General features: G+C 40.4%; 2 protein-coding genes across 2 annotated transcripts; one reads left to right on the plus strand and one right to left on the minus strand.

The window, feature by feature from the left end:
- Positions 1 to 92: 92 nt before the first annotated feature.
- Positions 93 to 7,238, plus strand: zgc:162297 (uncharacterized protein LOC555865 homolog). Its single transcript, XM_038700668.1, has 6 exons — positions 93 to 583; positions 1,205 to 1,287; positions 1,377 to 1,557; positions 1,915 to 2,065; positions 4,013 to 4,140; positions 6,958 to 7,238. The coding sequence occupies exons 1-6, from the start codon at positions 511 to 513 to the stop codon at positions 7,146 to 7,148; spliced, it is 807 nt and encodes a 268-aa protein (XP_038556596.1). The 5' UTR covers positions 93 to 510; the 3' UTR covers positions 7,149 to 7,238.
- Positions 7,239 to 7,350: 112 nt separating this feature from the next.
- Positions 7,351 to 12,733, minus strand: si:ch211-260e23.9. The gene is made up of 4 exons (XM_038700669.1): positions 12,577 to 12,733; positions 11,209 to 11,351; positions 10,910 to 11,075; positions 7,351 to 8,455 (listed from the first exon to the last, which is right to left on the minus strand). Exons 2-4 carry the CDS (start codon positions 11,330 to 11,332, stop codon positions 8,227 to 8,229), a joined length of 519 nt encoding a protein of 172 aa, XP_038556597.1. The 5' UTR covers positions 11,333 to 11,351; positions 12,577 to 12,733; the 3' UTR covers positions 7,351 to 8,226.

The following is a 12,733-nucleotide window of genomic DNA, read 5'->3' on the forward strand; positions in this document are numbered from 1 at the left end:
CGGCGCTTCCAAATAGGAAGTGCCCGGGCACCGCGTGGCTAGTCTGTCAGATGTAAACAAAGCTGTAGTCCTTTGGATTACGCCTAAAATAAAACATAACCCGACCAAATTAGTATGAGATAATTGAGCATTTTCGCCCTATAGACTCCACGTAACGCTGTCACTTGCTGTCACCCATGACGCATCTGCTATTTAGCAAAAAATAACTATGTTAGCCTGCGGATGCTTCTGCCTGGGCGCCCATTTCAAGCAAGGGTTGCCATACTTGTCCTCCAATTTCAACCAGGTCACCCTTTTCTAAGTCAGTTTCTAATCCAGACGGTTGGGTAATGCAGGATAACACTTGTTTTTCTGTGCTACCGGTTTGATACAGATTTTTGAAGATGGTTAACTATTCAAATGCTGTTTGTTTCAAAATTGACCCTTGACCAGTCACGTGATTCCCAGGCTTAGAAAGACACAAGCTAGATTTGTTTCTCTGCTCCCTGGTTTCTCTACAAAAACGGGAAGATGAAGTTTGTGAACCTTTTTGGTCGCCTAAAATCCGTGGTTATTGGAATGATTCATGTGAAAGCCTTACCAGGTAAACTAAGACTGCACTGACTTATGTCCTCTAATGATAATGTAAAGTTTTCAGTGGTGGATAAAGTATTTAGTTTCTTTACATACTGGGAGTAAAAGTAGCAATACCTCACTGTAAAATACTCCATTACAACTGTCCTGTATTGAGAATGTAAAAGTGCACAGTATTAGCAAAAAGTAGTAAGTGTAGAATACTGGGCCATGTAAATGTTATACTGTTACATTCTGCTATTAGATTATTTCTGACCATACATTAATGTAGCATAAAGTAGCATTTTTCTCTTACAGTTGGTCCTGAGTTGGTCTATGTGAAGCTATTTGAACTAATGTACAACAATGTGTTAATAATGTTTTAATAAGCCAATCATATGTTTTGTATGAAAAACCATCATTTGTAAAGTAACTACATATGTAACTAACTCTAACTGTCAAATTAACATAGTTGAGTAAAATGTACAGTACTGTCTGAATGGGGTAGAAGTGTAAAATAGAATGAAATGGAAATACAGTAAAGTACAAATACTTCAAAGATGTTTTGAAGTACAGTTAGTTACATTTTACCTCTGCAAATTTGAGATCTATGATTTGTATTGTATGTAACTAAGTTTCTCATCTATGTCAGGTACCCCCCTGAGTTGCTTGAAAATGTCCCAAATCACGGAAGAAGCATGCAGGGAGGCAGCAATCTACCGTGACGCAAGGATTGTAAGTTATTGGACATTGTGTGAATTCCTTACACATTTGAAGTCTTTCCATGCAGACCTGTAACGATTGCTTGTAAACCCCTCTTTCAGGATGGTGTGATCATTGAGAACATGCATGATATCCCTTACTCCTTCTCTGTGGGCCCTGATGTGTGTGCCTGTATGACTGCAGTATGTGCTGCTGTGAGAAGCATCTGTCCATTCCTCCCGCTCGGAGTGCAAATACTGTCTTCTGCTAACCAGCAAGCACTAGCCATAGCTCTGGCTTCAGGTTCAGTCTTTACATCAGTTCAATTATCACTGTGCTGTATAAATAAGAGGCTATGATCATGTGCAGTCAGAGCTTTTAGAACAGAAATGAACACTACAGAGGTCTTTAGTCATGTATTATCAAGACCAAAATGTGTGCAAACATATATCCCTACCAAACAATACAGTAGCTTATTTCACTGTCTGGTCACCCTCTCTAATTTAATGGTATGTTTACCAGTGAAATAAGCGGCTGTGTGGTTTGGCTGTTAATGATAAATTTCATACAAACAAAGGTCAGCTACTTGTATGTCAGGCAAAAACAATGTGGCTACCGGTTAGTCAACCATAGTATTCTAATGTTTCTGGATGATCACAGGTCTGGATTTCATCAGGGCTGAGGGATTCGTCTTTTCTCACGTGGCTGATGAGGGCCTCCTGAATGCCTGCGCTGGGGACTTACTGAGATATCGCAAGCAGATTGGAGCTGAACATGTGCAGATCTTCACAGACATCAAAAAGAAGCACAGGTGAGATCCCCATCTGTACAGTTTGATTAGTAGTTTGATAAGTAGAACCTGATTAGCCATATGTATGCAGAAAAAGACCTGAAAGCATATTTGACACATAGCGTATTTATATTTCTGAATGCAACTGTAGTGGTAAACTCTGAACTACCTTTTCTCTGATGATACTGACATAATTACCAATGGCAGGACTAACCACTGATCCATTTAGTAAACGAAGAATCATATAGTTTTGGGGTGACTAGACAAACAATATCATCAAGATTTAAGCCTGTTATTAGAGTCAGCAGCTAGTTGGGCCTGGCAGGTTTTGGCAAATTAAAATTTGTCGTTAAAAGCGCCTGTATTTATCAAACAGCTGAATGGGAAATTTTGGACTTAGATGCATGTCATACCGCTGTCTCTCTCACCTCAATTGCTGTCTGTCCCTACTCTGTCCACTCTTCAATAAAGGCAAAAATGTCAAAACAAAATCTGGAACACCTCCTAAGAGGTGTTTTGGAATGTCTCTACACAAAGTTATCTGAAGCAATATGTATAATTCAGAGTTGCATTGTTTTTGCGTAGCCTCCTATGTGAAACAGCTGCTTTCCTGTAAAATATTCTTCAAACACACCTTTGAAGTTACACTACACTTTTTGCATTTCTGACAGATGCAAATATAAACACTAAAAAGTGGCATTCATTTTGTTTTTAGTCACTTTCTATGTGTCCTCATTGCTGCACTTGTTAGTGTGGTAGTAAATTCCCCATATTATGCTCTTTTTGTTTTCAGCTCAGCCAATTTCTATATATACATGCTTAACCTGTTAATTGCTAATCTAATTTTTAGGATTTCATGTAAATAAAATGTACTACTTTAATTAATAAAGTCATATAGGCTTGTTTAAGGTTGTATATCACTCATCAAAATTGAAGGGTTTTTTGTAAAACAATTTAGAGTATAAGTTAAACAGATCTAATGCCAGAACCCCAGCCAATAGCTATACAGAACATCTCTATAGCGTCCCTACCTTCTGACACACACACACACACACACACACACACACTTCACCAGAAAACATTGATGGCAGACTCTTGTTTGTACCTTTATGCTGTTCAAGGATGGTCATGCTCATGTTAGAATGGGTACCCAGTAATTAATGTTAAGAATGTGTGAAGGACCCAATCACAAGACCTGGACTAGCATTTGAAAGACAGTCTTTTTTGCATACAGGGGGTTAAGGTGTGGGCTTGGTCTACTGAGGAGCAATGGCTGGAAGGCAAGACAGGTGAGCAGGTAGACTGGTCGGTGGGTAGTGATCCTGGCGCAAAGGTGTAGCTACCAGAAAGGCTGAACAACAAGCTGACGATGAGTGACTGGAGAGCCAGAGAAGATATACTGCAGGAGGATGAGTTGATGACAAACAGGTGTGCAGAGTCTGTGGCGGAGTGATGAGCTGATTGTAGGCAGGTGTGTGAGTCCACAGAGGAGGGGAGGGGAAACCATGACAACACACTGTCAACATAGGCAAGGACAGAGAGAGAAAGACAGGGAAATCCTGAAACACAGGGTGCCCCCTGACAAACACATGTGAAACTGCAGGGGGAACAGCCATGACTGTAACATCTTAATGTGTAAGTCTTAATTCCTCCCTAATACCAGATTGTTGCTCAGTAATGATCATACTGTACCCCACAATAACAGACATTTGGCTCTTTAGAGCCAGCACCAGCTTTCCCCCAGTGCTGGTGGTTTAGTAACCTTTGCTTACTCACTTTGTGTTTTGAAATAAAATACATAGTGGGTTTGGAAGTTTTGATGGGCTGTCAGGGTTTGGGGAGTTTTAAGACAATTTTACAAAGTATTTTAGTTTGAATTAATTTAACTGTGTTTCAGCCCGCTGTCCAGAGTTAGTCTCAGTTTTACATGCATGCTTGTGTATGTACTCTACATGTGTGTTTTCCCAGCTCCCATGCCCTGACATCAGATGTGAGCATTGAAGAGACGGCGCGTGCTGCTGAGTTCTTCTTGTCAGACGGACTCATCATCACGGGAGTGGCCACAGGAGGGCAGGCTGATCCGCGGGAGCTCAGAGGTACTGCTGCAAAAACTCCACACTTCCTACTGCCTGAGCCATATGGTGCTGCAATGAATGGTAGCTTTGATCATGCACAGCTCGACACTTTGGCATCATTTTGGATAGAAATATAGGGCTGCAACTTATAGCTATTTTCAACATTGATTTTATTGATTCAACATTGGTCTTTTTAATGAATCATGTAGTCTATAAAATGTTAAAAACCTAAAAGTATTCAATTAACAATGAAATCAAACAGAAATGCAAGTAACACAAGTATTTAAGTACCACAGCCTTATATTTAATTCATCTTAAGTCTCTGTCCTCTATTTGTCAGTGAGTGTACATTCAGACCACTGATCGGCAGTCACCCAATATGGCACCCATCTGAAGCCTGGCTGCACTATGGCTCTATAGGAAATGTACTCCCACTCTGCCTCTGTCTCTCTCACACACACCATATACAGTGTTACAAGTGTTAACGGACATTAAGCTATCTGAACTCTGCGCCCGAGTGGAATGTTTTGTTTATTTATTTATTTTTATTTATAGACTTTAAGTTTACAGAGACAGTGCACATTGATAAATATTTCTGTAAATGTGCCAGTTTAGCCAGCTTGGTTAATATTCGACTGTAGTCCCTGGGCAGGTGTTATCGCAACTGCATAAAATACACTAAAACGGGAACAACAGTACTTATACATATAACAAGATACCTTTCACAAGGACACAATTTAAAAAACATAAAACAAAGCACTCTTCAGGTGTTTCTGAATAATTCACAGACAATGGTCACACGCTTGATTGTCCTTTAAACATGATTTTAAATTCAATTTAAATGAATAATATGTGTTTATTTTCATGGTGGACAGACACGAATTTATGCTTATGTTGCTCCGTGTTTGCTCCGCGTGTAAATAGCCAACTGTTTGCTAGTACGTTCGCCATATCAACTTTATCAGGTGATAATATGTCATAATTGTGTTTACAGCTTGTTTCACTGCCCCCGTGAACAAAAAATTATGCCTGTTAAAGTAAGCTGCTTCAGTTATCAAAACAAAGAAATACCCAAAAACTTGGCGTGAAATGCCCCATGAAGCTAGAAGCTACGAGGATATGTTCTTTCATATGTGTCATGGTTTGGCCCATGCCAAACCTCATGTACATTCAGGGATGCATGATACGGATTTCTTTCAGCCAATACTGACAACCAATAATTTCACATTTTTGTTTTTCAAAAAGAAGTTCATAACCTGTAGTTTATGCACACCTGAGGGTAAGAAAGATGTTGTGAGCAAAGAAGGATGATTTAATATTCCATAGCCCCTGGCCTTACCAAATCTGACAGCACTGTTGTTAACACAACAAAAGAACGGTTTTGACTCTTCAGATGTTAATTTTTTTTAAATTTTTTTTTAGCAAAGTAAACTTAACAAGAGCACAGTCCTTCGCTTTCCTAGAACATAACATTATCTGCTCTGAAAAGCGACTTTGAGTTCGTGAAAAGCGCTATACAAATTCAATTTATTATTATTATTATATTATTATTATTATTATTATAAAGCCTCTCAAACATTTTGCATAAGGATGCAAAAATAAATGATTATGTCTTCCTCTGAAACTGTGAAAAAACGTCTACACCGGACGTATCAGTTTCAACAGGCAAAAAAGCTCTGAGAAAACAACTGTACACAAACAGACACAGTGAGTTGGTGAACATAATTGGAGCATTTTAGCAGATGTTTCTAAAATGTTCAGAAAATGTCTCCAGAATGCAGGAAATTAAGTGTTTAATGCCCCAATTTTCTGGTGAAGGACCCCCAGACCCCCCTCTCAGATATTTCACCATTTCATATTTCTCCTAAATAAAATTTTTCTCATTATGTTCTCTTCATCGTCACGTCTCGTGATCCAAGTGTGTCATCACACCCCTAATCTGGGCCCTTATGTCCCCGCCACCTTTCAACACAAAGTGATGCCCTTGGCACTTATTGTTACTCCACTACATTTATTTGACTTGTTACTCGTTACCATGCAGAATCAAATTTTATATGGAAAACATATGAGCTGCTTAGAAAAATATTATGCAGTTTATAAAGTAGGTAGGTTTATTGTCGCAATATAACAAGTTATAGAGTGAAATTGAGTTTGCTCTGCAGTCTGGTGGGGCAGCAGCAGAAACTTCTATATCTCTTCCCAGAATACCTAACTTGTATAATGGGTACCAGCACTTTACTACATTTAGCTGGAACTACTCCTGTACTTTTACTTGAGTAAAATATTGCAAGGAGGATTTTTACTTGTAATAGAGGATTTTACATTGTGGTGGTCTACCAGAATTTGAATACCTCTTGGCTTCAGAGGTTTGTATCTGCCGAGGGTCAGTGGGTCTGAAATCTGACCATGTCTCTCTTACAGCAACAACTATTTTAAGCAGAGTCTCCAACACGACACCTGAGACAAGATAAACACTTTGAGCTAAACAGGCATGCTGTCACACACTCAAACACACACGCACACACACACTCTCTTTTATCTTGTCAACACAAACGTGCAGGCACGGGTCAGACAGTGATACTGGAGCTCACATGCCAGTATACTGTGTCCAAAGTTCACTTGGTTTAGTCCCCTCTCACCATTACAACAGACATTCATCAACATTAGCATTCATGAACAGGCCCAGCTATATAAAAGAGTGTGTTGCTTTGACATAACCATAAATCTCAGGTGCAGTTTAGCACATTAGATTATAATGTCTGGATGTAAATGTGTGTGTGTGTGTGTGTGTCTAAAACCTGTAGTTACCACTGTTCTGTTGTTTCTTTGCTTTTGCAGAGGTTTCCCAGTCTGTGAGAATCCCAGTACTAATAGGTTCTGGAGTGACCTACGATAATATTCAAAGCTACCTTGATGCAAATGGAATCATCATCGGTTCTCATTTCAAGGAGGACGGCCACTGGGCCAATGCAGTCGACCCAGAGCGTGTGAAGAGGTTAATGGGAAAGATACACGACTTTCGAAAATGAGAGGGAAGGTTTTGTGTCATCATCCCAGAGCCTTAAACATGTTTGATTCTATTGTTCAATTACTGCCACATTAAACACATACAACCACCACCTATAGCGTGATTGTATTTTGCTAAGAGCACCAAATCCAGTGCATCTGGTGCTTCTGCATAATTATATGTTGTAGCTCCAATGTCCATGTCAAATAAAATACACTTAAACCTTAAGAAAACAATATTTATTTTGCACTTTTTTTGAACATTTTGTAAATCTGCACAAATAGAAAAATACAATATTCAACTGTATTTACACTCGTGAGTCTAAAATGAAAAAATTTAATAACATGAAAAAAGTAAGTACGCGCTGAAAAGTAAAAAATGGTAGACTCAACACACAACATGAACAGTGGTTTTGAAATTTTTCCTCAGAGTATTCGCACAACATGAATACTGTATAGATCAACCTGATATGAAATTAACTTTTAATACACTTCCAACAAGAACATCTAAAGCTAAGGCACATACATTAATAAAGTACATACTCAAAACAACCCAGGAATAACCAATCAAAGCGTGCTTTAATCCAATTGCATCATAATTTAAAGCAAAGTATTCTAAAGGTTTTAATTTTTCATATTTGTTTCACACACCTTTTAGAATAACTTTCACACACCTCCAGCTTCCTATAAGCCTCACCCCTACTGATAGCTAATCAATCTAAACAAGTCAAACAACTAAACTGTTTTCATGTGATAAGGTACAAAGGCTTTAATTTGAAAGTAACTGTTACGTATGACCTGAGGGGGTGTCATTCATGATGTCAGAGGACAATGGTTCTGTGTTCTCAGTGGTTTCAGACGTGAGGTTTGCCGTGTAGGCTGCCTATATTAAAGTAAAAATGTTTTGCTGTGGTTCATTTGGCGGATATTCGATCACTTTACTGCACAGAAAGTGGTGACTCTCACATGCTTTGCCGCGGTGGATATGAAGAACAAACTGTGTGAGGTGAAACAATGGTGGAAAACCTGAGTAATTCAGAGTCAAGGCACTGTGCAGCACACCTGGCTATGGTGAAGGCAACGCGAGACCATCGCTCCTGCTCAGTAGTTGCAGAGGCGCTGGCAGGGCTGCTTGAAGTGGCCGTAGCGTTTCTCAGCCGGGGAGAAATGCATCTTAGCCAGGTTCTGCCTGTGGAGGGCGCTGCGGCTCAGCTTCTTCCGCTCAACCTGGGTCCTGGCTCTCTGGACAGCCAGCAGCTGGACCTTGCAGGGCAGAGGGATTCCCCAGGCAGCCAGACGCCAGGATATGTGTCGCCTCACTGCCACTGACCTGGATAGACACAGGGGAAGTACAGTATGTGTTGGTGAAATACAATATGTGAGAGATAAAGTACTGCTGTACACCAGCTCTGGATCAATGTTCTGGCTCTTCTGTCGTGTAAGAACCAATTTAAGATTTGGACCCCGAATGTGAGGATACTTTTGCAAGGTTTTGGTTGGTCCTCATTTTTCAAAAGGTTAGTTTTGGATTAAAGCTTGAAAATAATGAATATCAGTATTGGGATAAAAATAGTCTTGTTCTTTGTAACATCCATTGACTTTAGTTGCGCAAATACATGTCCGCCATTACACCCCCAAAATAACTGAAGTGGCCAAAAATTGTTTTGTTAGCTAAGCATGAAAGTCCATTCTTGACCTTGAAAACCTTGACCTTGCCTCCGGACATTTCATCTTTTAAAAGGCAAAATCTGGAAACATTTGGGGCAAAATGTTCTTTGCTTTCTCGCTGAGAGATGAGAACATTGATCCAACTATCGTGTCTGTCCATTAAGTTTGAAGCTTAATGGCTTTCGGCCTGGAAACTGGGAAACAGCTGAGTGATATGCAAGAATGTCATATTGTGATTGGCAGATTGTTGTGATATGGTCACGGTTTTAGTGGGAATGGTAATCTTTGCATTTCATTAAAATGATGATGATGGGATTTTTGCTGGGGTCTGTACCAAACAAGAATGTTCCCTTCCATCTGGAGAATATGATTTGTAGCCCGGGGGATCTCTGTAGCACCACAATGGATGTTGTGACACATTTTACCTTAATCAAAAAATTGCAGGTATTGCAATTTGGATAATATTCTATACTTTTTGATTAATGTTTTTTCAGCCCTACATACCAGCTTGCTAATTGACATATTATATCTTGTATGTTTAACACCTGAATTAAGTTAAAGTTTTATAAGTGCTATATACACCAGACTATTGCTTGACAGGGTGCATTAAGTCCAGCACAACACCCTATAACCACCTGTTGTTGCTTTTATAATTAGCTTTTTGTAGTCAGGCTAGATGTTTCCCCTGCTTCCAGTCTTTGTGTTGTTGTTGGGGCAGACTGGGAGATTAGTAGTATTGTAGTACTCAAGATTTTATTTCAAGACCAGTCAAGACCATAACTTTGAGAATATCAATAAATTGCTTTTGCATTGTCTAATTTATTTGTTAACATCCTAACTTTGATTGGATGTAAAACGTATTGCTTCAAATGCAACCAATAACCCTAATAAAAAATGTGTTGTCACCGTTAACCCCTCCCCGCAATGGTAAGCATGGAAAAGTAGTGTTGAATAAAGATGCTTATGTTGATTTCAGCTCTTAGTGTTTATATGCGGGTGTGGATCTTTCAGATCAATCTGAGAAGTACTTATGATCTCGTTCCACATTTTGTTGTGTGTCATGTAATGTGGGGAACTGCTCTTGACTCGGTCTCGCCCTCCCTCGGTCTTGGACTTAACTTGGTCTCAGCCCCTAAAAGTCTTGGTCTTGTCACAGTCTCAATAAACTCTGGTCTTGGTCTTGACTTGGTCTCGGTTTGCGCGGTCTTGACTACAACACTAGAGATTAGAGCAGACCTCAGAAGATGCCTCATCGTACCCCAGGAGATTTACAAATCTGGTCCAAAAGCTCAAGGAACATCATCATGCTTGAGCTGACTGAGCTGTGGGAAGAGAGGATGGAAAAGCAGAATCTCTCAAAATACCAGGCACTGGTGGAGGAATGTAGGAACATGAGGTTTTCCAAGCCAGTCGGTGTGGAGACCATTTAATATTATGTCTGCCCCCTTAAAGTGTTTTTTTCTGCGTCATTGCACACAGAGTCATCAGGATAACAGCAGGGCAGTCTTTAAACTTTTGCTGAGGCTCGTCTCAGTGTCCTAACCAATCTAAATCAAAGCTAACTGTGCCGGAAACAGAGATGGGTGATGGAAATGGGCCGCGAGAGGCAGATCAGCTCTGACGCTCTCAGCTTCAGTGGCTAATGTTATCAAAGTCGGCTGAAGCAGGCGCTCGTAGAACCTCCTCTATTGCCGTACAGCGCGACTGACTCTTTGACTGACAGCGGTGTCAGCAGCAGGAAAGAAGCTTCGTAGCGTGCTAGGATTTTATAACTGATCAATGACGAGGACAAACACTTTTTTTCGTTCATTGTGTGGAAAAGTGATGTTTTCACGTCACAGATAATGTCGCGCTAAGGTGAGTGTGGTGCAGCTGTAGTGTAACTGGGCAGATGAGTGAATGACATATTTTTCATAATCGTATGTGTAGTGAAGAAAATCTGCTTTTTAAAAAATGAAAAATATCTATAGATAATAAAAAGCATGAATCTCAAGCTCATAACAAATTAATTTGTCTTACTTGTCTTAGTGGTGTGAACTGGTCAGTGGTTATTCATTTCAAGATGTAAGAAATATGTGTACGTGTGTGAGTTTTGAGCGTGTAGATGGAAAGTAACCTGGAGGTGTCCTCTTCGTCTTCATCAGAGCCTAGCTCCTCCTCCTCCTCCTCCTCCTCTTCCGCTGGGCTCATCCTGCATCTCATCTGGTAGACCGACATGCTGGGGTGCTCAATCAGCAGGTTCTCCAGGGGATCCACCTCAGGGGCTGATAACGGCCCATTCTCTGTTTAAGGAACGTCTCAAATAGATCAGTTTCCATCCCAGTGTAACATGCACCCTCACTGAGCCAAGAACTTTTTAAATCATATAGATGTGAAGAACATATTTATGTATCTCTAGCAGGGCCTATCACTGACCTGGGAGATTAACAATGACCCATCCTCCCTCCTCGAACTCCATCAGCTCCTCATAAGTGTTGTCTGCGGCCTCAAAGTCCTCTCCAGCGTTTCCAAGCAGCTGAGAAAGAATCTTTCCGATCATCTTAATGCCTCTATTCAATCTGTAAATTAACAGCAAACAGGTGATTTGCAAGAAAACACCAGAGACACAGTGGCGTTAGTTTGGAAAGTTACATGTTAACTGATGACATCAAATGAATCTACAGTTTAAATGTGAGTGCACACGGAGATAATCCGAGTAGCCTCCTCCACCTGAACCTCCTCCCTGCTTGTGTCTTTTGCAAATTAACAATGCAGATGGCTCCCCCTTTAGGCTGTCCCAATAAACACCCCAAAGACCTGCGAACATGGACACCTAGGAACACTCTGTATCAACAACTGCTTGTCAGAAACCTGAGCAGCCTGAGTTGTTACATCCTGTGATGTGGGGTCAGTTTAGAACTGAAGCAGCTGAGGGAAACAAGATGATACAAGAGGCTGAAATTACACTGACTGCAGCAATATATTATATAATCTGTTCTGCGGGTTTAGATTTCTTTCATGTGAAAGGACAGTAACTTTTATGTGTGATCTCAGACTGCAGCTGACTGACCTTTTGTCCCACAATGATTACCCTGGAAGCCTTATTATAGTGCAACTTATATCAACACAGTATTTGTTGGTCCCTGGTACAGGTCCCCAGGCCATTCTTGGCATCAAAGTTATATTTTAGTACTATTGTAATGCTGTCTGAGAAATCGTACTGTCACAACAAGTAATAAAAAAATGATTACACATACCGACCTCATCCAATTTATCCAACTCACAGTATGTGAAGGATTAATACCATTTGTACTTATTAAATTCTTATGTCAGCTGATCACAATAACACTTGCATAATCCTTATCTGTTGAAAGTACATGTTTTAGTACGACTGCTGTTGTCGTTTAAGACAAACAAAAGATCCATAAATCGACCCATGTTTTCCCCCAGTGTGTGGATAACAGAGCCCTCCCTGTACACATACTGCAGGACACTGTCCAGATCAATCTGACAAACAATGTCGAGACCAGAACCTCAGCAGGCCTATTATCAATAACCTGATATTGTGTGTCCAGAGACGATATTGTGTGCTCTTTCATTTCTTATAATCACAGATACTCGCATTGGGTGAGTGGACATTGTTGTCCTACTTACAGACCAACATTTCAATACGGACGACATTCAGTCCCAATAACAAGCACGCAAAGACATCTCGCGTAGTTAGAGAACAAAAGACGAATTAAATCCAAGGCTCATAAAAGACCACTGTTGCTAATTGATGCACAGCCTACAGATTTACATTACCTGACTAAATAAGCGTGTGTTTTTCTTCGGGTGTGGCCGTTGTGCAGAAACGGCCCGGCTGTTCCTCAGAGATTGTTTTGATCTTCAAGTTGTTTATCGGCGAGAGTCCCCTCAGTGTTTTGAGACCAAACCCCGCCCATTCAGGCGTGGGGAGTGT

Source organism: Micropterus salmoides, unplaced genomic scaffold (genome assembly GCF_014851395.1).
Source record: "Micropterus salmoides isolate LMB-PRFRI ecotype aquatic unplaced genomic scaffold, ASM1485139v1 Ms_hic_scaffold_6, whole genome shotgun sequence".
In the NCBI taxonomy this organism is placed as follows: Eukaryota; Metazoa; Chordata; class Actinopteri; order Centrarchiformes; family Centrarchidae; genus Micropterus; species Micropterus salmoides.